Consider the following 23338-nt stretch of genomic DNA (forward strand, 5'->3'; position numbering starts at 1 on the left):
CGAAATAGACTTACAGTGCATACACTGAATACTGGCTTTATGCCATGAAAACTGTGCATCCTTTGCAAAGAAAAACTAATACTAGAATTAACTCCCCAGAGACTTTTTTCTTCCCTTCACCCCATGCAGTTACAAAGCTCAGTCAGACTGGGAGTACAGTGCCAGTGAATCAGTAATGCAGAGAAAATTATTGTGCGAGATTTATACAATGGTTTTGAACATGTGATGCCAAAAATGAAGGGTAGAGGCACCCCTCACAAATACGTATAAAGCCCTTATATCATGGGATTTCTCTGAGAACTGCAGATTATTCCCATCTCTACTAATCAGTTCAGAGCAATTGCTGCTATCCAAAGCTCACTTATATCATCTGGGAAATAACTGTTACTTTGAAACTCCACTGTGATCTGCTTTTGATTGAACTGCTGCTTAAAGAAAAAGCAGTAAGCAAGATGATGAAAACAATTATAGATAGCTAGATAGCTATGAGCCCACTTGCTACTATATCTACCTTCATAATTCAATTTAAAGCATTCCATTAGCCAGCAGGGTAGCAATATGGTTTTTTGGCAGAAACACCGCAAACAATATTGCTTTTTGTTTTTTTTTTTTTCACTCACAAATTAATGCATTAGCTTTCTGAGCTCAAGGACATCCTCAGAGTGCTTGTCTCTCCTGCAGAATGAAGTCTTTTAATGAGGTAAAAGGACACAGTTGTGGATAGGCTGTAAGTAGGGATAAGCTTAAAATTGAGTTTACCTGTTACAACTCACAAATGCTTCATGTGTCTTACTGTACGGATGGGATTCACTCACTCAGGTTTTGTCATATCTGAGGTCATGTTATGCCTTATCCTGTCATGTCAGGCACCTCCTCTGAGCTAATAATCTAGGTTCTTTTCAAGTCAGTAAAGAGGGAAAGGCAGAAGGTAAAGCTCCCGTCCTAAGATTCGTGTCAAGGATGGTGGCCAACCCACAGACATCAGGCGTAGACGACCCTTCACTGCTGAGCTGATGGCAATCTGTTGGCCAGCCTTTTGTCAACATTGGGTGCAAAGTCCTGTTTCAACCCAGGCTAGTTGAAAAAGTGTCAGACTACTTTTAAAACATGACCCCTTTTCCTGCCTCTAGACAAGGCATAAATTTATCCTGATCTGAGAGGTTATACATCATGCTTTGAGGAGCCATGAGAAAGGAATTTGTTATTTCGAGGAATTAGTACTCTATGTTTGTGTTTCATTAGCACTTAGAGGCCCCAGCCAAGATCAGGATCTGATGAGACATGACACGATGGATGGGTGCAACAGTGAGAAGCAGGGAGAGCTTGAGTTTCAGAAGAGTTCACAAGAGTGCTTTTCGGAGCACTTTCGGCCTAATGGAGGAGAGCACCCCATGCCAACAAGGCATCATAAAAGAAAGAAAAAGAAGTTGGCAGGCTGGTGATGGTTAGCAAAGTAGGGAAGGGGTTTGAGAGACATTAGCTGTACAGGCAGAAAGGATTTTGATGGAACAATAGGGGGGAACTTAAATATACCAGAAATTATCTCATATCTCATTGAAACAAGATGACTAAAAAAAACATTCAAAAAAATGATGAAAACCAAGGTGGCCCATTCTCCCCAGTACTGAGTTCTAAAAATTCAGTTTTACTTGGAAAATGGTAAGAAACACATGAAAACTGAATGTGAGAGGGACTACTTCATCCTTATTCTCAGAAAAAAAAAAGATCTCAAAATGTGTAAGTGGTATTTGTTAACAGCTGATCTGCTAAAAGCATGTTTTCTTTGGATTCAGTGTATGCAGCAAATGGTAGAAAGTCATGCACTACCTAGTATAAACATGCCCCTTGAGTGCTTTTCGTGTTAGAAAAGGCTTTGACTATCAGGCAACTTTTGTGTAAGTATTTGCAGCTTTCTAGTCAACTCCAGTAGAATCTGTCAGTAGATGAAACAGTAGTTCCACCTCAGGGCAGAAGCTATCTTTCAGAAAAGAAAAAGAAAAAGAAAAAGAAAAAGAAAAAGAAAAAGAAAAAGAAAAAGAAAAAGAAAAAGAAAAAGAAAAAGAAAAAGAAAAAGAAAAAGAAAAAGAAAAAGAAAAAGAAAAGAAAAAGAAAAGAAAAGAAAAAGAAAGAAAAAGAAAAAGAAAAAGAAGAAGAAAGAAAAAGGAAAGGAAAGGAAAGGAAAGGAAAGGAAAGGAAAGGAAAGGAAAGGAAAGGAAAGGAAAGGAAAGGAAAGGAAAGGAAAGGAAAGGAAAGGAAAGGAAAGGAAAGGAAAGGAAAGGAAAGGAAAGGAAAGGAAAGGAAAGGAAAAGAAAAGAAAAGAAAAGAAAAGAAAAGAAAAGAAAAGAAAAGAAAAGAAAAGAAAAGAAAAGAAAAGAAAAGAGAAAAGAAAAGAAAAGAAGAAAGAAAAATACTGGGATTTGTTTAGCTCTGTAAGAAAATTTCTTACTTCTGTAGGTCTGGACGTAGCTAAAAAAGGACCATATAGAAAATGGTCCTTGGACCACATAGAAAATTAGGGAATATTCTCAAGGGCATAAGCTTGCCTTGCAGTTAATGTGGACAGACAGACACAGTCAGGAGGTGTTTATCCCACCCACTGGGAGCATAAGGTGGGCAGCTTTCTGTGGACTGTAGAGAGGGTCTTACAACTAAATGATTTAGTTTTAGACAAGGTCAAGCAAAGTGAATCTAACCTAATCTAACTTGCCAGAGGTCACGCAGCACGTCATTGTCATGGTTCCTGAGATGGAGACTGACTAGTTTCCAGGCTTGAATCATGCCAATCCTGTTTTGGCAGTACTCAGGGAAAAATATTTACAGAAAAATGTATCCAAACTATGGGGTTGCTGCACCAGCGGCTGTAATTTGGGTCTGCAGCTGCAGCCTAGCAGGTGCATGCCTGACTTAGGTTTAACGTGGCTCACAGAGGCAGTTTTGCAGCCACAGAGCAGGTGAGGAGCTGAGCATGTAATACCATCTCCCTATGATCCCTGCTGCCGTTAGCTGGTTCAGAGCAACCTCAGGTAGATCACCTCACAACAGGGGTCACCAGCAATGGCTGCAGTGTGGACAGAGTGAAATTTTGAGTGCTCCCTCTCAGACAGTACTGCTCCCTTTGGCCTAAGACACGTTCCTTTCCTTGACAGACACTACACCAGCAAATCCTAGGGCTGCTTTTTTCTCATCTTACCCTGTCAGCCTCCTTAAATACTGCTTTACCAAACCCTGCTCCTGCCAACCCTAGGTGTTCCCTAAATATAGCAAGTAGCAAGGTCAGAAACACTGTAGGTACTTCCATTTAATGGCAAGTTAGACACCTAGTAATATCTAACAGAATGTTGTAACTTCACACAGATAAGCCCATCTGCAGGAGTAGCTAGGCTGGCCTCCAGTTCAAGGTCTCCTGTGGATGCAGTGGTGGCAATCATATATGCACAGGAAGGGACAATGCTGCCAGCCTCTTGCCCTTTCCCTGCCTTGTACAGCATCAAGGCAGAGCAGCAACAGCTCTGTGTCAGACCATCTGTAAGCGGAGGAAGAGACATGAGGCATTCAGCCAGTCATCCTCTCCTCTGGTAAAATGCAGGGGCTGGACTGAGCGGTTCAGTCTCAAGGGTTTAGTTCAATTCTATATTGGGCCACAGGTTAAGCTCCAATGGAAAACACCTACTTCAAGGTAATATCAGGAAGGAACCTCATCCAGGGCCTCACTTTATTACTGTAAGCAACCATGAGCTATATCAACAATGCACTCAAGAGTTCAACAGCCTGTAATGAATCTCACACCCCCAAATCACTTGAATGATTAACACAATATAAGTAACTGCCTATAAGTCACACAGCCTGATTCAATGACATATACCTGAGGTTTGCAGAAATTTAAGGTTGCATGATGGACTGGAGCTAGAGAAATACTGCCTTCCTCCTAGGTTAGGCATGGCCTTTGAACTCCACTTTGTATATCAGTCAACAAATAATGGTATCAAACAAATCATAATTGTGGTAGCAGCAGATAGAGAACTCTCTATACATGCCAGATACTTCCTGGCCTTACGTCTTCCCTCACATACAAGTACACTTACCAGACAGGAAAAAAGCTTAAGCCATTCTGATCTGTATTTTCATTTTGTCTTTTTCCAGCTACTTCTACATCTACAACTGGGACAAGTCATCTCACGAAATGTGACGTAAAGCAGAAAGCCTTCTGTGTAAACGGGGGAGAGTGTTACATGGTTAAAGACCTCCCAAACCCCCCAAGATACCTGTGCAGGTAAGAAATCCTCTTTGCTTATTTTGGTGGAGGGACCTGGTTCCATAAATACTTTTTCTTTAAAGAAACACCTGAACAATTTCTTCTGCTATACTTGTGGTGTTAGATATTTCTTCTTTCTTAAGTATATGGATATGAGGCATATCAGAGGCTAACCAAGAAATCTTTCCATGAGGTTAACGGCACAGCAAGCCTCATTGATGTTTATATGGCATGAAGTAACACAATTTAAGCCTTATATTAGACATAATGAAACAGGTGCTGTAAAGTAAGTACATTACAAATGGGGAAAAAAACAAACAAAAAAACTGCGTTGGTAACTGCATTGGATAAGTGACCTTTCTACATGACAAAATGTGGTTATTTTTATTGTATGCTGTAGTAACTAAACACTTTCTGACCAGAATGGATTCTCAGCTGGATTTTTTGCTGTGGTGTCAAATGCATAAAAAGCAATGAATGTAAAGGCAATTGGTAGAGGTTACTATTTCATTTGAGGATCTTTGATTCAGGAAGACATATGAGCATGAGTTTAGTTTTAAGTGTTGTGCTTGTGCACTTCTCTCAAGTCCTGGCCTGCACTGTAGCAGGCTGTTGCAATAGTCCTTTATTTTGGAGAACAGCCATTAAGAACTACGGCATCAGAGTACACCTCCTGCATGGTATCACATCATGCAGTATTTACTTCTGGAGTTAAATCAGTCAGTATTGCTTCTCTCACTTCAGAGGGAACTCGACATTTAATGCCTTAGGAAACATCTTTGGGATCTAGCAGGACTGAGTGGAAAGGAGGAACTTTGGTGAGGATGTTGGGTTTTTTTCATGCAGACGAGAGAGTGCTCAGCAGAAACTGTTGTCTGCTGTAACTACGTAAGTTTTCAGTCTTCTCTGGCTAAAAATCAAATAACAGTACTTGTAAAGAAGGCTGTGATGTGTGAGTGAGCAGAAGGTCTATGATACTTTCATAAGGCAAGAAAGTCATAGACTGTGTGGCACTGTTGTTAAAAAAAAAAAATCTACAATGTTCTGCTTTGTGAGTTTTCTTTTTTGTAGATTGATGTTACCTGCACTTTATGAGCTTTGTTTTGCTTTGGTTTTTCACAGATTGCACCATTGCAGAAAGTGATGAATATTTCATTGATTTTCAATTTGTTTTTAGCTAAATTGAATATGGAAAAATTGCTGGCTCTGGTGGGCTGGATGGGAGAGAGAGAAAATTGTGTTAAATTTACGTGATCATTATACACCAGCAGTACAAGATGAGCATTCTGATATGACACTCCTGGGCACGTACCAGGGCCTACCTGCCTACCTCCCTGTTTTAACTTCTTATCCAAAAACTATGCAGAAAAAAAAAAAGAAGAAAAAAAAAACAGGGCAGCAGTGTTTGGCATCTACCAGATTTTTTTTAATTAATTTTCTCAGATACATTTCAATGGAATGGAGATTTTTTTTTCTCTGTTGTAGACAAGAAATAACTCTTAATTCTGTGTCTGGAGTTGAAAGAAAAAGCAATTCCCAAATTTGGCAGATGTACCTCTCTCTGGGTGGCCCAAGACCTATTTGGAAAAAGCATCAGAGCTGTAAAATCAGAGAGGGTGAATCTCATTTACTGTAAAGCAGTGGAATAGGATTCTTATCCTGTGGACAGTCAGGGACCCTGCTACTTCGCAGGCATTTTGCTATGCCCTCTAATACTTGCCAGAAGTGAAACTTTGTGTTATGTAGCAAAACAAGATGCAATATAGCAACATAAGAAATGAAAGTGTGAGTACTTGAAAGCGGGTGTGCTGGGAAACTGAAAAGACAAAATACAGTTCTCGTTTCATTAAAAATACAGATGTCTACATTTAATTCCAGTATTCCAGTGTTAATTAAAATAAGTATCTATCCAGTACACATTGCCTTCATTGTTCTGAGAAAATAAATCTTCCCTCAGAACATGCTTGTGGAAACAGAATGCTTGAAATATGGTACTTGCTCTTCATATTTCTGCCTCAGTAGCAAGTTCACATTTTTCCATATGGTCCATCTGTTGAAAGCAAAAACAAAATTTCTAAAGCATGAGCCATGTCGTTCTAAATTTGTTTTATCCCTAACCAAAAAACCATGACTCAGATTCACAACAACCATGGAATTTTCCAAGTGGTATCTCTGGTTTTGTAAAAAAAATAAAAAATAAAATAAAATAAAAAATCTGTTAAAATCTAGACCTGTGTATTCAAAAAAAATCCTGTTGTAAAATACATAGTATAATGATCCAGACTGGATTTGATTTTGTTCTCATGGTTCCTGGTGTGAACTTCAAGAACATTCTTTGCTTTTAAGAGGTAACTTGGTGAAATACTCAAGAAACGTGAAAAGACTTACTAATGCATTGTACAGTTACATCTATGGTTACATGTATGTTTCCTACATTTATTTTAATTATGGTCCCAGGCTGAACAAAACAATCTCAAAACGTGAAACATGAAAAAGGAAACTTTGAGACTACCTAAGTAAATTAATGTGCAAAATCTTCAGACATTTCACAGGAACATGAGTCACATTTGGAAAATGGGACAGACTTTGGAAGCGTGAATGTTACTGGCTGTACTGAATTCTTATGTCATTTCTGTCCAGTTGGAAATGTGTCCACCAGTCCACTGAAGACAAAAAATTATATAGCTTCTTCAATAAATGTAAAATTAAGACCAGAGTCCCTAGCATTTCCTTCTTATCTGAAGAAAAATGTATATGAATATAATAACTGTTATGCTTTTATAGTGTTCTTTTGAAGAATTCTACCATGAAGGCCTTGCTGGTCTGACTAATTGATTCCTTACTAGAAGAGATCATCTTTTCTACTGCTTTTGCTCTTACTGAAGAAATAAATTTACTTCCAATTTTCACTGGATGAACATAATTCTCTCCAATGCTTCTGCCTTTCTTAACAGGAAAAGAGTGAATTACATTTTTTTAATGACATAGCCAGTTGCTATCCCCATCTTCATTCAAAGGCTTTGATAGGATAGAAATTGACAGAAAGTTCTTGAAAATGGTGAAAAGAGAAAAATTGTTTCAACAAAGCTAACAAAAGCTCTGAAGTTGCTCATTTAAAAGGTAAAATGGAAATACCAGTTCTGACATAAGCTATGAAACGGCCTACTAAATAAATCTTTAAAAGAAATTACCCTGCAATATATCTGGTTATAGGCAGTGAATGAAAAGTAACTGTGACGTTCTGATCCATTCAGCCTTTCCCTTCCCACCAAAAACCACTGATGAAATGCATTTGAATTTCTGAGAAGTGCCTTCTGAGCGCATACAGATACAGAACCTTTTGAATACTGAATGTAGAAGAGAAAAGCAATGATTTTATCCTCTTTTTGATTCTACCCAGTTAATAGCATAACAAGTAATCTCACTAGTCTGTTTTTTAGGCCAAAAGGAAACTATAAGGCTGTAGTCATACAAACATCTATTTGTGTAAGGAATCACTGTTGCCCTGGTTTGCCAGACTCCAGTTTTTGCTCGTGTCCTAATAGAAAACTGCAGGTGTAATGAACTTAAAAAAAAATACATATGGAAATTTTGAGTAGGACACGTTTCCAAAATGACACCATTACAAGTGTTTGTAAGAGCACTGTCTACAGGAAACAACCTGCCAAAGAACTCCAGAAACCACGTGGCATTTTACACCTGAGCTATGAAATGCCTTTAGCATTCATACAAAATAATAAGAAGAAGGCTCATCTCATCTCTTGTCTCCACTGGCCCACCCTGGACCTGTTCTCAGTGGCAGATGCTGTAGTTCATTTGTTGACAATAGTTTTGGTGTAAGTACAAGCACAAGCACATCTGAACTCTTTTCAGCACCATCTGAATGGGACTGACCCATCTTAGTCTGGAAGCAATTTCAATCTTTTCTACACCAGGGCTTGAGTTCTTTTCAGCACCTCCACAGCTGCACCAACATCTGAAAGCAAGCACAGACTGAACAAGCAAACACCATCAGCCAGTGGCGGGAGCAAAGCCCAAGACTTAATCGCCATGCTTATTAAGGTTGTGAAGGGCTGGGCCTGAAGAACAAGATGGAGAAATCCTTGTGAAATGAAAGGTGGTGCACATGCAAATGCCAGCTTTCCAAGGATAGATATTTAATGAGATGCACAAAATAAAACTGAAATCAAAGGGGTAAAGCATTTTCATTCTTAATCAGTAACATAGATCAAAATCCAGTCTTCTGTCACGGCCAGCAATATCACCTTTTCATGACAAAATTAATCCTTGTTGCATTTTTCTCAACTGAGTGTGTCTCTGGAGACTGGGATCTCTCTGCATTGTGTGCTTATCAAAAGGTATGATCTTGGCTCTGAAGAACATTGGCTCCCTTCCTTAATAAACAAATATATATCATTACAGGAAATCACTTCCAAAGAATCATCTACAGATACCCAGAGTAAACTCTGCTACACCAAGTGTAAACTCATTATACCAAAGTCATTCCTGCATGGTTTATTTGAACAAGATACTAGTGTTTGTCTGACAATGGTCATCTGCTGATCAGGCCCGATTTCAATTCACAAGGCAATTCTGATGGACAGAAGAGGCAGAGGATTGTTCTGAACAACTTTCATTTGCAAATAAATAGGCTTTTCATCCTGTGAAGAGTAAATAGTGAGGTGGTTTGAAACGGAAGTTAGCACCCAATCATCAGCAGCAGAAGAGAGGGAGATTCTTGCACCATGGCAAAGCTCATGGAAATTGTCAGAAAGACAGACAATGAAAGTGAGATGGACTCAAGAAAGTAGCTAGCAGATTATTAAAGTCTATATGTTGAGTAAGAGCACATAGCAGAAGAAGGAAGAAGACTGAAGTCTATATTTTTAATGTGGTGGAGAGTCATTCAGACTTGCATCAGAAGTACAGGAGATCGCATTGCTATGGTAATATTTTGGGGGTAAACTGCTGAGTTCTGCCTCAAAATCAAGAACAAAGATGAAGGAAGAGTTGACAGCCAGCAGCATAAGGGAAGATAAGTAAGACATGGAAGTGGAATTGCTTCACTGTGACCAAGGGGCAACCTGCACAGAAGACCACATGAAATAAAAGGGCAGACAGCTACGGAGCTTCCAATTTTGAGAGCACCTCTGCCCAATTGCCTTACCTGTTGGCTAGACTGACTCGTTTTCCTTTTGTCAGCCATGTTAAAGATACCTCCTGCCTTTGTGTTTCACATTGTCGTCACTTTTTGGATTATATATTTTTTTTTGGCTTTTCTGTGATTGCTGTTTTAACTATCTCCCATTCAAGGAAACTACTCAAAAACATGACTTGTCATTACAGAAATAGGGAAATGATAGTATTTTCATAGATTCTGTATGACTGCAACAGTATAAATCGCAGTTATACAGCACATTGCAAATTTTAAAAACTCAATCTGATCCCTTCATGACGTGGAATAAGCAATGAGTTGATACACATTTTTGCTAGGTCTTCTTTTTCAAAACAGGCAAACAAAAAGACTTCCTATTTTTTTCTCTGGTGGATTTTTGCAGTAAATTTTGTGAAGTGCTATCTTCCAGAAAGATTACACTTTCTTGCCCCTTTTCTGGTCATTTTTCACTAACACCTAACCAGGAGGTCATTTAATGCACTACCATCTCCATAGGCCAGCAGATATCAGTCTGTTAGTGCAGTGGTTTTGGTGTACTATTGCTTATCACGTTTTTGCCCTTTAGGTGCCAACCTGGATTCACTGGAGCAAGATGTACTGAAACTCTGCCCATGAAAATCCAAAACCAAGAAAGTATGTTAAAATAATCTGAACTTTGCTTTCTTCCCCAACTACAGCAACAAAATCAATAGTACTTGGTGTTTTCACAGTTCAGCTGGAACCGGCCTCTTTACACACTAATTTAAGACCTGATTTTCAAAAGTAAAATCTGTACACCATGGCATTATTGACCTCCAAAATGTTTCTCATTTGTGTGATTTTTGATCTTTCCATCCGTTTGCAGATGCATTTATTGCACACACTGGCAGCTCTCTTGTTTGGGAGACTGCTGTAAAGTGCTACTCTAAAAGAACAAACTCATGGAGATGAGTGATGTACAGATCTTGTGTCCTCGCTGCCTTGTGGAAAGTGCATCCTAAAAGCAATTTGTGAATTTGAAGTGGTGATTTTCTCTCTTACATATCGAAACACACTTTGATCTGGATTGGTTTGGTTTTGGCTGGTTTTTCTGGGGGGAATTTCATGTTCATTTCCATAGAGCAAATGAGTTGCTCTCAATATCTTGAGGTGTTTTGACACACTAAACCGAGATTCGGTTTCTGAAAGTGAACTCACCAAGTCATATCAGTTCACACTGAAGGAGCTTCTTTCTTAGCATATATTCACCTCTTCTCTTTTCTCTGTTTTTTCTCTACCATTTTTTTTGTTTGTTTTTCCTCTCAGGTGCCCAAATGAATTTACTGGTGATCGCTGCCAAAACTACGTAATGGCCAGCTTCTACAGTACGTCCACTACCTTTCTGTCTGTGCCGCAGTAGAAGCATGCTCAGTCGGTGCTGCTTTCTTGTCGCTGCATCTTTCCTCCAATTTTTTTTTTTAATCTTTAACTAGATTTGTTGCCTAAGGCCTAATATTGATCGTCTCTGCTTGTTGCATGAAAATGATAACAAAAAGCAATTGCAGTACTCTCCTGGATTGTTTGGCATTGAGGTTATGGGGAAATGCAAGACTTAGGAACGCTGTGAAATTAACACTGAATGGTGTGGTACGGACTTCCCACTGACATCAAGCACTAAAAGTGCAAAAACGGCATTTTGAAAGTCTCACATTTTATTTTCCACAAAAAAAAGAAAAAAAAAGTCTTTAAATACAGGGTAGTGCTCCCTCAGTAAAGGGATGCATAAATGAACTGTTTATCTATGAGTTTTGTTTTTGGAACAAGTTAAAGGTAATTGACGTGCTTACATTGTTTCTAATGAGCACATTCTAAACAGGATCAAAGTGTTCTTTCTTCTCATTGTCCAAGTTTCAGAGCAAAGAGAGCACAGAAAGAAAAAGAAAAGGAGGGAAAATGGAATCAACAATGGGGCTTGAAGTATTTATTTGTGGGTAACAGGTGCAAGAGATCAAGTATTTCAAAGCCAGATTAATAGCCCAAAGAAATGTAGCACGCACATGCGCACACAAAGCAATCTATGTCAGACCACTGGGAGAATCAGCACTGCAGTCAGATCATCTTAGAAGCTTTCCCATGGAGGGACGGGTTAATTATTATTAATTGTCAGTGCAAAAACAGAAAGCACACTGAATATTTATTGTCTCATTGGCTATAACAAAGTCAAAGGTAACATCGAAGAAAATTGCTTAGATCTTACATTTTATTTCATGACTATTATTCATAATTAATTGTCACTGGCATCAGAATGTACTATGATCTAAGATCAGTATTATAGGAACTATTTTTCTGAGGGATTGCTTGCCAGCATGGAAGTATTTCAGAGTCTATAGGCTAGCTTAATTTCCATTAGTACATAGGACAAAAAGCTGTTAGCATATGCTGGACATTTTGGAGCCTGAAGAGATGCATAGGCTTTCCTATAGTGATGGTTGAAAAATGCCCATACATAATTCATACTGCTCATCATAGACGCTACCCATGTAAATCCCAAGGGTGCTGACTGGAGACCAGACCTTCCAGCATTCAAGTCTGTGTTTTATCCTCCTGTTTTAAAAGCTTTATTGGTGTGAGTTATTTTTAAAACATCTCTGGTAATGATGAATTTGAATTTTTTTATGCTATTACAGTGTTTAAGTTTACCAAGTGTTAGATTTAAATGGCCTTTTCTCTGTATTGTGATGAAAAGTACAGTTATGTTTTTCTTGTCTTAGAAAAAACATTTTAAAAGGAGGTACTATAAAAATAAAATATCCATTGATTGCTACTGAACTTATGCTGAAAAGTATGGTAGAATTATATGTGAATCATAAATTAATTTTCCTACCCGGAAAACACAGAGAGAGAGAGAGAGGTGGGTTTTCCCTCCTCGTTAGTTTTTTAGTTTCCTAACTCTGGTTGGGATTTTTAAAGGCATCTTTAGGTAGCAGACACCAAGCTGAGATTTCCTGAAGTTGCCTCCATGACAAAGGCATAGATGCCCTTGCCTCGCAGCAGGTGTTATGCTCAGCTATAAGCACTTGCGCTAGACCAGTACACCTCTCTTTGAAATGCACTGGCAGAAGAACACACAGCTACATACTCTTGAGAACCCCAGGCAATGGCAGTCGGACCCCAGGACTTCAGCCTACTGTGCATCTGAATTATAACATCAGGTTTCTTAAGTTGCTACAGATATTAAAACAACACTGTTGGAAAGAGTCCAGTGAGGGTACATTTATATTTAACCAGAAAAATCAATGAAGAAGCATTTGTATGACTTCTTATTATTACACCCAACACAGTCAAAAGGATACATTTAAAGGGGGGAGGGGAGAAAACAATGGGAGTTTTCTTCAGGCAAATGTTGTATTTGGGGCTGAAAGGCAAGCTCGTATTTTGCACCAAGTGTTGCAGGTAATTAATTTAATTTAGCTCTGTTGATGAAGCTTTTGCAAACTACAGAGCAAATCACAGTGTTAAAGAACGTAAGTGCCATAGGAAACAAAAGTGTAAATGTGAACTATACAGTGATATCTAATTGTAACTGATTTTAGAAGGGTCTTTTTTCATTTGAAAAGAAAGGTTCAGTGGGCTTCTGTGCCAAGTGTGCCTAATGTGTGATGAGCTGTTGCTATCTTCAGGCTTCATTGCTGAGAAAAAGCTAGCTTCATAAATCTGCCCTGGAGACCTGAAGAGTCCTGAAGTTGTAAGTTTTGCTGAGGTCCTTTTGCAAGGTCAGAGTGAGGTCAATGGTCAGCATTTTGCAAATCCCCCACCCCAACAGGGTGCAAGGCTAACTGGTTTATATTGGCAGTGATTCGATTAGCCCTGGAGTATACAGTTATCATGATGCTCTAAAAACGGGTTGAAAAAGAACACAGGAAATCAGATGAACCTCCATTTTAAGAAAACTTCCTTCAAAGAAATGTCTTTCCTTTTTGCCAGTGGAAATTTCAGCATAGCTAGGTGATGAAGCCTATTGGAAGGTACATATTTACATTGACTGTCCATTGGCTTCCAGCTTTGCAAACACACAAAACCATAAAACAACCTGTTGTGGCCAAGAGGTGATGGCTGTTGGAGTCCCCACCACCACAGTCACCTTCAGCACTACATCTATACAATTCATCCCCTGGTGCTTCCCACTGCTGCAGAACAAATGAAAATTAAGAACAAACAGTGCTAGTTTGCACATCCTGTACACCTGTCTGGTAGACCCTATAGCATCTTTTCCTTGAGCACAGCTATCACACCTGCTACCCGGTGTTTTCCCAATATCCTTAATCTAACCAGTTTTTCCAAAGAGGAAGGGCAGATGTGAGAGACAGAGAGTAGGCAATATGTACAAGCAGGTTAGGGTTGTTGGCCAGGAGTTCATGCTGCACCCAGAAGTGTCAGGAGATACCAAAGCACCATCTGGCTTTTTGCTGCAGAGGCTTTGAGGCTCGTGGGTCCACTCTTGTTCCGTAAGATATCAGAAGGTGGTCCATAAAAATGTACATCTGTTCCATGCAGATATACCTGCTCTATTTCAGCGTTCACACATTCACTCCTTTGAAGACAGGAAAGCAAAGTAAATGGAGGAAAATAGAAGTAAGGAATTAACATTAAAAGTGGAGGATAATTTTTATGTAGCTATGCATGAGAGCTCTTATATCAACACTGTGCAGAACGATCCTTGGACTAAGAAACTCTGGAGGAGCCTTGGATTGATGAAAGGTTGAAGACACTTCTCTAGAGCATAATCACAGGTAAACTCTTTGTCCTTCCAAACATCCCAGATGGGCCAAGGACCCCATCCAAAGGTCTCAGTGACTCACTTACTTCATTGGCTAGTAGTTTTATACATGTATGGTGAATATAGAACAACTTGGGCATACTGTGAGCAACCTCAGGCGTGAATCAGATTTGATCTCTGCACTCCAGAAGGCAAGCATTTCAGTGTGGGACACCAGTTTAACTTGTGTCCATTTCAGATCTGCCATCTTTAGTGAGCAAGAGGGACAATTTCAAGAGGGAAAAGTCTGTTTAGATAGCCTTTTCCTCATACTTTCAAAATGTACTTGGCTAAGAAATTACAGGAGGAATCAGGCAAGAGTTCAATAAAGCTATGATATTCTAGAGGGATGACCACAACTCTGCTGTTATACCTTAACAGCCGCAGTTTTTCAGTGTTTCCACATAAAATGCTGATCTTTGTAAGTACATTTTCCAGCCATTCTGCTAGTTCATTATTTCTCAGTTTCTCTATATTTCTCAAATGGTCACATCTCTGCAAGGGTATGAGGTAATCTTAGTGAAATTTTCATTTTCAGCACCCTAAATTGTGCTTTTAATGTGCTCAGACCAAGACTCCTGAATGACACAAAAAGATTTGAAAAATGTTGTTGTCTATCTTCTGCCCAAGGTTAAGGAAGACTGTTTTTTCACTATAAACTCTCAGTTAATAATTATGAAATGCTAAATTTGCTATGATATAGTAGTATAATTAAGAAAGGACATTTTCTGAAGTCTGATAGTCAATCTAGTTGTAGGATTATATTTTTGCAGGAGCCGTAGGACTTTACATCGCATGTTCACAATTGCTTTTGTAGCCTAAGTACCACTGAAATGAACCAAGACCTAAGATCCAGAGTGGATCCTAAGCCACAGGAAGAAAGAACATCCTACTCAAGCAGAGTTGGCCAACTAGGGGTTCTAGTGTGTGCAAGTTTGGGGGATTTTAGGTTTTTTTCAATTCAAGTTAACTAAGAGGATTTTCCAGAAAGTCCCATGACCCAGAGAACACATTTAATAAGACAACTAAATAATGGCCTAAGAAACACTACAGCTTGATGCTTCCAAAGTGAAATTAGTCTCCCTGGAGCTCTCTGCTGCTGCATGAAGTTCATTCAAGTGGGTCGTTCCCTCTGTCAGGTGTACGGTTTCCACACAGACCTCTACTGTGTCCCTCACTGGGCAGTACTGTGTCCCCATGCTCCCACTCACCTAACTCTATAGGATGGCCACCCCAAAATCTTGAGTGCCTAGCAGCTGTGTCACACTTCTCATGAATGTAGCATATAACTCTAGAGAACCTGTTCCAGCATTTGCAGGCATCATATTCTTATTCTGTAGATGCTAGATCCCAGTATTTCCAATGAGTTGTAGCTGTAAGTCACTTCGGGGGAAAAAAATACATCCCAAGCATTATATCTTCCAGTTATGCTCTGCCAAAAAAAAAAAAAAAAGTCTTTTAATAGAATGAAAACTGAGTTGTTAAAAATAATTAATTGCATTCCTCTTTAGAGCACCTGGACAAATACTCAATAAAAAAATACACACTGTAATCACATCTAATAAATATGCAACAATATTGGGTTAAATAGGAAAAGATCAAAAGTGATGATCTGTTTATAAAATGAAAAGTGCTGGGATATTCTGCTTTCTTTTAATCATGTCTAGGCAATGTAGCTAGGAATAACAAAGATAAATACGAGCTATATGCTAGCTAGGTTTGAATAAGTGGTGCATGTTTCTTCAGCATGTTTTCTTGTTAGGGCTCTCAGCCAGAGTATATTCCCATTTTAAGTACCAATTTCCCATTGGATTATTTGCAATAGAAACTGCATGATATGAATGACTTCCCCTAAAATTAAATTACATCCAGGCTAGGAGTTTTACCTGTAAGCAAGCATAAATCCAGCAATATATATGCATGGGCATGTCATTCATTTTATCAAAGACTTAACCAAGCTTTCTATGCAACTAATGTATATCATTAGCAGTGTTCATGTAGGCATGTAAAACTGTCTCTTTAGGAAGAGATCTGGGTGGATTCCAACTTACTTAACCCTTAAGTGTTACTGATTGGCAGGAGAGAATTGGCATTCCCAATGTGTACAAGCTACATAAAAATCCATTTGGTCAGAAAATTAGGGTTGGATTTAAATTATGCATCATGCAAGGACAAAGAAAGTGAGAGCTGCCATGGTTATGGATTTGACCCTATGGGAAGGATCTCCAATGGTACCAGCTGGAGGGAGAATCTCTGTTCTGCCTCTCCCCTAATGCTGGGGCCTGGGGGTGCTAATTTTGGCAGGTGAGCTGATGGAAATGGCATCAGCCCCTGTCCCCCACTGGGCATGCAGCCAGCCAGAGGGTGATTCTGGTGAAGGCAAGGGAAAGGGACTGGCTCCTTATCTTCTGGAAAGGAGAGCCCTGCTGAAGTCAGTTCCCAAAGCTGAGATGGGCTCCCACTGCTCAGAACATGGTCCTAGCCACCGTCACGTAGCAGCTGACAAGAGCAAGGAGCCACACAACAGGGACAGGAGCAGGGCCACAGGGGAGGGCAGTGCACAGCCCCTCTGCTGGAGGACACCACTCCTTGTAAGCCACCCTGTGCCCTCATGGTCTGAAAACGGCTGACTATTTCACGTGGCATCCTTGAGCCATAGCCCCCTTCATCTCAGTAAGATGTTTAAGGGTTAATGGTTGCTGCTGTGTTCACTGCACTGTGGCTGTTCAGATACCCCGTACATATTTTGGTGTGTAACCCTTACAGAAGCTCTGGTCATGTAGCCCACAGAGGTGCTCTCAAGCACTGCTCATTTAACTACACGCACCTTTGCCTGTTTCATGTGCAGACACAGAATAGCCATAATACTCATATGTGATTTGTTTTTTGAGTACAGTGTATTGCTCTTTTCTGAAACTTTTTCCTTTTTCTTTCTTTTTTTTTGTCAACTTTCTGCATTGGCAGAGCATCTTGGGATTGAATTTATGGGTATGGACCAATCATTCCTTTTAGCCTGCAGATTTTAGAGCCTGAGAGATAACCCCCTTCCCCCTCCCCCTTTTTTTTTTTCTCCACCTCCCCTTTTCAATTCCTAACCAATTTCTTTATGCTTTAGAAGGGATCATACAGCTATAACAACAACCTGTCAAAATATTAGCAGCAATCGGCTCACTAAAATGGTGATACTGGTAGGATATTCCACATCTAAGGAGGTCTAGGAATCACTGAAGTAATCATAACATAGTGTACATTTATTTTTTTCTGATGTGTAATTTTGACTAGTTTTGACATTTGCTTTTGCTAAGTTCTTCTAGGGTAGCCAAATTTTGGAAGTGCCGAAAGCATTAAGCAAAGTGACTAACTAGTCTATAAAAAAGGATATGCTGTTATAGCCACTTAAAATTCTGCAAATTTACAGCTTTGAGCTCTGGTTTCCAAGTACAGTTTTATCTCTAAACCCACAACTAGGTATGTAAATAGGATGCATATACACAGTTGTAAATGATATGCATGTATACATTTTTTCTAGGTCTGTAAATTAGCACTGAAATGAAAGTTATTTAGGAACATAAATACATGTTGACAGGAAGACTCTAGGTCCTTGAGTCAGCAAATGTGTTCAGTACTTATAATAACAAACTCAATAATTGCACCTGTCCAAGAACGTTGGCAGTGGATAGTTTTTTTATGCTACAGCTTAAGATAATAGAAACAGATCTTTAAGTCCTCTTCATGAAGAGACTACTTACCCAACTAATGTTTAGTAATCTTTTAATAACGTACCTCTTTAATAGGCTAACTTCAAATTCAAGTCATTCTTATTCTGGCAACTGATTTTTATTCTAGCAACTGATGTTTTTCATACAGTTTTAGTTCATGTTCTTATTAAAAATGCGCACAAAAAATGTCATTAGCTTAAGCTGTGAACTGTGGAAAATCCATTACAAATCTAAATTTAGAAAATCTATCACAACCCAGTTTATTGTTATTAGTATCACAAGATAATATTAATTCTCAGTCATAAAAACTAGGTTTTATTAGAAGATATATGGCTACATTAACATATGAGAAATTATATTAAAATCCTTAGAAAAAAAACTGACTTGCAAATTTTGCTTTCTATCTAAGATAACATCAGTGGAACCACCTCTTGGAACCACATTATTTCAAAAAGTGACAGAGACCTTTAAGAAGGAAAGCTTTAAAATAGAGCAAATTTAAGACCACGTTTATTATCAATTACATATAAATTAGGGTGATGTGAAATTAATTGCATAATGTGCATGTTTGAAGGGCTGCATATAGAGGGATTTAATATCTTAGAGTCGTAGAACCACAGAATCATAGAATATTCCAAGTTGGAAGGGACTGACAAGGATAAGTGAGTCCAAATGTTGTTTAGATTTTCCTAACATTATGTAGGGAAATATATTTATTTACAGAATTTTTATACTTAATTGACCAAAAGCAATTCTAAATTCTCACTGCACATACATTCCTCTGTGGGCTTTTTCCCAAGGCACCTGTTAGTTTCTCTGAGCTAGTGTGATGAGCACTTCCAAGGCAGCCTGTATTTCTGTGCTGGGCATCATCAACCAGCTCTGTGTGCACTGCACCAGCCAGCGTGCCCACTCCATGGGGTTTCAGGGCCATGCAGCCTCCTAAGGCACCTCTGGTATTCCCCAGGAAGGAGTTTGGGAGTGAGATTCCCTGTAGGAGAGGCACTGGTGTGCCACATCCTCCCTACATAGCTGTCTCCAAAGTCCCTGCCACTGCAGAGCCACGGCTGGGACCCCTGTTCCCCATCCCCTACCACCCATCAGCCTGAAGTGTGGTGAATTTTTAGTGGGAGCTTGCTGGTTCCTGGGTCAAAACCCCATCCTCTAGTCCAGACCCACTGCTCAGGCCACTAGGCTGGGGGTGCCACTGCTCCAGACCCCTCTGTGCCCCCAGGGAAACCTGAGCCCTGCCAGGCACTCTGGAGCTGTTGACTCTCCTGGGGAGCCACTTCTCCCCAGAGTTTAGGGAGGGCATCAAATTAGGCTGGATGGTCCTCATTCTGAAAGGTGTGGGAGGGGATTTGGTTAATGAAACCATGCCCTGGTGTGTATCTTTCCATGCCCCTAAGGACCTACAAACCCACGGATGTGCCAGTGTGAGAAGCATCGCTCACAGCTTTACCCACAGCCGGGTTCTGTTGCTGCGCCCTCATTGCATGCAAGCCCAGGAGAGTCCCACATGTGTGTAGCAAGCTTCAACCCTCTGACAGCACTAGCAAGGCAATCACCACTTTGCTGCCAGGCTCATCTGCAACAACACCAGCCTACAATAACCCTCCTGAGTCAGTGCAGTTTTTGCAGTTTTTCCTCAGTATAAACGACCAAGCACAGTTTCCACTGTTACTTAGTCCTCCTCCTCCTCCTTTCCCTTCCCACCCAAGGAAAATGGGTTGATACATATTTAATTCATTTTGCTTTCACAAGCTAACAGCTGACAGCATGATCAAAAAAAAAAAAAAAAAGTAGATTCAAAGCATTTCAAATTTGCCCCTAAATTGCTTAGCACAATTCTCCTGTTTCCTGTGACATTCGTAATACACCATTTTCATGGCTAACTAATAAGCGCTTTTAGAAGGGGCATAAATGGGAAGGGGATCAAGTGCCACTAACTAGCCTAGGCAAGGAGTTATGCTGTATGAGAAATCCCTTCAGACTCTGCTTCAGCCTTGTTCTTTTTGTCCCCAAGCATTTCTTCACTATGTTTTTTCCAGTATCAAGCATGCTGTGCCAGGCCTGCAGTTGATTTCTCAACCCTTTAACCTCATTTTTCCCTGTTTTTCACCTTCCTCTTTTTCTCTTTGTCCTGGTTTGGTTTGGAGTTTCATCCTTTCCTTCCTTCCCTTTTTTGACTTCCTGTTCTTGGAGGTTTGTTTGTTTTGTTTTCTTTAATACGTTTTTGCAGCATCCTAGTTTTACCAAACTCACTTCTTCTCCCCTCCCCCTTGTAAATAATCAGTGCTATTAATTTTGTCTGAGAGTGCTCATGACCTGTTTGCTGGTGTTTTTGTTTACAGTGGGTTTGGCTTGTAGGAAGAATTATTTCCATGATAAGGTGGATTGTATCAGAGAAATTAAGATTTCTTCTTGCTTCGTGATTTGTAACATGTAAGATTTGACATCTGTCCTGAATCTTGGGCAGTGAGTAGCTGCGTTGAGGCTGGAAAACCTCAAAGTGCTAATGCCCTACTGATATTTTGCAAATCTCAGCACTGGATATTGGGTCGTGTCTGCACTGGCACCTAGCCATCTATCAACAGTTGGCCAAAACATTTATTAAATTAATTAACAATTATTTAGATAAGTGAATTACAGTGATTGAAACCACATTTCTGAAGCAATAGCTTCAGCAATCCCACCACCTAGGACAGAGAGCAACCACCTTTATTTCCCCAATACCCATCACTCCCCACAAATTCCAGGGTTTTAATCCCATGCTGATCCTTCTCAGAGTCTCAGTCCTTTTTGCTTCCCTTCTTTCCTGGGGAACAAAGTAGGTGTGGATTCGGACGATCACATTTTGTCTCCCACAAGCTGGGAAGACTTATCATGGAGACAAATTTAAGTGAGGTCCTGCAAGGTGGCACAAATTGCAGTCTCAGGCACACCTCTGTGCACCTTGGTGCCCACAGCAATTTTAAAACTGAACTAAGTAAGCCCGGGAAACACTTGAGAGAAATAAATGCTCCCTCCTTAGTGGGGAGGGTTTCCTCCATAACTGACAGAAGTACCTTTTGTGCTGGTACTTTTTTCATTACTGAGGTGAGAGGATGTATTCCATTCTGATTTCTCCCCTGGCCTCCTCAAAGCTCCTTTCAGTCCAGCATTTTAGAGACCCTGAGCTTGGACAGAGACTTATGACACATGTGAGGGACCACAACGAGGAGGTGATTCTCTATATCGCCTCGTGAATTGCCCCACAGGCCTTTTATGTTTTTGTAAGACCCTCTTGTCAGTAATAATGCTGACATTTATTCCTGAGGCACTGCGGACCTGTGCAGCTTTTATTCATTGACTTACTTTTAATCACCTGTTGGTATTCCAACTGCGCTCGATACTGCAGACTGACCTAATGCCACCCTCTGGTCCAGATCCCCCAGAGCAAGCTTTCGGGACTGTCTGCTAAATCAAAAACAAAACTTGAGAAAAAAACAAGACAGAGACCCATTTTTGTCCTAAAAACAGGAATGCAAATCCACATTCATAAAAGCTACCTCTTCTGTCAACACAGAATGTGTGTCTCCATTTCAGCACTCCTTACGTAACGTTTCCCAAGTACAACACACACTGATGCTCTCTGCCAAGAGTGATTGAGGCTGGAATGCAAGGGTAGTTCCAATCCAAACATTACTGGTGCTACTAACGTCTTTATAATAGTAAAATATCTCTCATGAATGAGATCAGCAGGCAAGTTCTCATCACAGAGCAAGTTGCCACTCTAGATAGAGCAGAGTTCCTTAGCTAGACATAAAAAGATGCAAGTGAAAACCAAGAATTTCTCTGATACAACGCACTACTAGTTACTGATATTGCTGTGTTTTTTGAGGTGCACTGGAGAAACAGTCTGAACTTCACGACCAGAGCTCAAAACCTGTGTTCATTTCCATTGGTAATATGTTTACAAGCCAAGCTCATGTTTCAAATGTAGAAGGGTATTTTGAAATCTTTCCTGCAAAGACAACTGAGATACAAGTTGGCATGGGGGCAGAGGGACATTGGATATGAAAACAGTCAAAAAAAAAAAAAAGATAATAAAATCAAGAAAATACATTTATCTAAAAGATTTATAAAGTTGGCTTTCATTCCAGCTGTCTTTGCAGAGAAAAACTTCCAAAGCATTTGCAAATTTATGTTATTACCTTAGTGTGTTGCACTTTTATTTCCAGCAAATGCTGAGTGTTTGTCAATTGTGAAGTTTTTTTCTTGGATATTATTCTTGCTGACTTAAACAAAAAGAGATTACTTTTGACTGTAATTGTACGGATGATCACTCGTCCTCGGTACTCTGTTTAGAGCTTATGGTGTAGTCCTGTTCTCCTTGCAGTCAATAATGATTTTGCCTGAAGTGTGGTGGCTGTGTTTTGGTGTGGCTGTGTGAATCTGTGCAGTGGTATGTAGCATGCCAGCTGTGGACTGTGTGCACCTTGCCTAGCTATCCTCCATGTTGTGACCTTCTCTGTTTTTGTCCCTTTCTAGAAGCTGAGGAACTGTACCAGAAACGGGTGCTGACCATAACTGGCATTTGCATTGCTCTTCTAGTAGTTGGCATCATGTGTGTGGTGGCCTACTGCAAAACCAAGTAAACTTTTCTCTTCTATTTTATATCTGTGATTGTCTGTCAGGGCCTTCCCAGTTGACTGTAGCTTCTACTTCTCTGAGCATTTGGTTGTTAACGGGGTTTCTCCAGAGCTGAACTGAAGAGACAACCCTGTGGTCAAGTTACTATGGTCAAGCAAGGCGGGTGCAGGTCTCCATGTCAATAAGTGCAAAAATAAGACGGGTATCTGAGAGGTTTCTCACCATTTATATGTAACTCAAGCAAATTTTACCGACTTGCAATTCATTTATCACACATTTATGATTTTCCTAGCTGGATGGGAACAAACCCCATCAGTGGAATCATGTTGCTACCCAGCAGTAAATTTTAAGGATCAGCTTAGTTTGTTTATACTTGAGAACAAGATTAACAGTGTTAAAAGTTAGTAAACGTCAAAGGCCAAAGAACTGAATGTGAAAGTACTCCCAATGCAAAAGTAGGCACTTTAATGCATTCTCTGAGCCTTTGTAAATTACTGGGGGTGACTCTCAAACATGCATGAGGCATTCTGGGCCATAAATTATATTGAACATCAGCAGGATTTGTGCTGCCGAAACTTCTGGCTGCTCTTATAAATCTCCCCACCAAAACACAGAAAACCCTTATCATAAATCTTCTACATTTGTATAAACCTGTAGATTTACTGTTGCAGGGCCTGATCAGCAGTTCGGTTGTTGGTTTTCCTTGCAAGCTCCACCAATAATGGATGTGTTAAAAGCAGGGAGGGGGTCATTTGCCCCCTCAGTGACAGTCCAGCCACACA

At 39.9% G+C, this 23338-nt stretch overlaps 1 protein-coding gene and 1 long non-coding RNA gene across 5 annotated transcripts in view; one reads left to right on the forward strand and one right to left on the reverse strand.

Moving 5' to 3' along the window:
- NRG1 (neuregulin 1) overlaps nucleotides 1–23338 on the forward strand; it is a 178698-nt gene that overhangs the window by 144883 nt on the left and 10477 nt on the right. Inside the window, exons 2-5 of one of the 4 annotated variants that reach the window (XM_035564246.2) lie at nucleotides 4141–4270; nucleotides 9994–10061; nucleotides 17167–17190; nucleotides 22455–22557. In XM_035564246.2, the coding sequence (XP_035420139.1) occupies nucleotides 4141–4270; nucleotides 9994–10061; nucleotides 17167–17190; nucleotides 22455–22557 (325 nt within the window). Of the gene's footprint in view, nucleotides 1–4140; nucleotides 4271–9993; nucleotides 10062–10712; nucleotides 10772–17166; nucleotides 17191–22454; nucleotides 22558–23338 lie in introns of all 4 variants that reach the window. The other 3 variants (XM_035564247.2, XM_035564250.2, XM_035564249.2) reach the window with 3 other exon arrangements.
- The window catches only part of LOC118256889 (uncharacterized), a 33841-nt gene continuing 20034 nt past the window's right edge, over nucleotides 9532–23338 (reverse strand). Inside the window, exons 3-4 of the long non-coding RNA XR_004781375.2 lie at nucleotides 15414–15634; nucleotides 9532–13977 (exon numbers count right to left, since the gene is read on the reverse strand). This is a non-coding gene — a long non-coding RNA (uncharacterized LOC118256889). The remainder of the gene's footprint in view (nucleotides 13978–15413; nucleotides 15635–23338) is intronic.

Source organism: Cygnus atratus, chromosome Z, assembly GCF_013377495.2.
Source record: "Cygnus atratus isolate AKBS03 ecotype Queensland, Australia chromosome Z, CAtr_DNAZoo_HiC_assembly, whole genome shotgun sequence".
Lineage (NCBI taxonomy): Eukaryota > Metazoa > Chordata > Aves > Anseriformes > Anatidae > Cygnus > Cygnus atratus.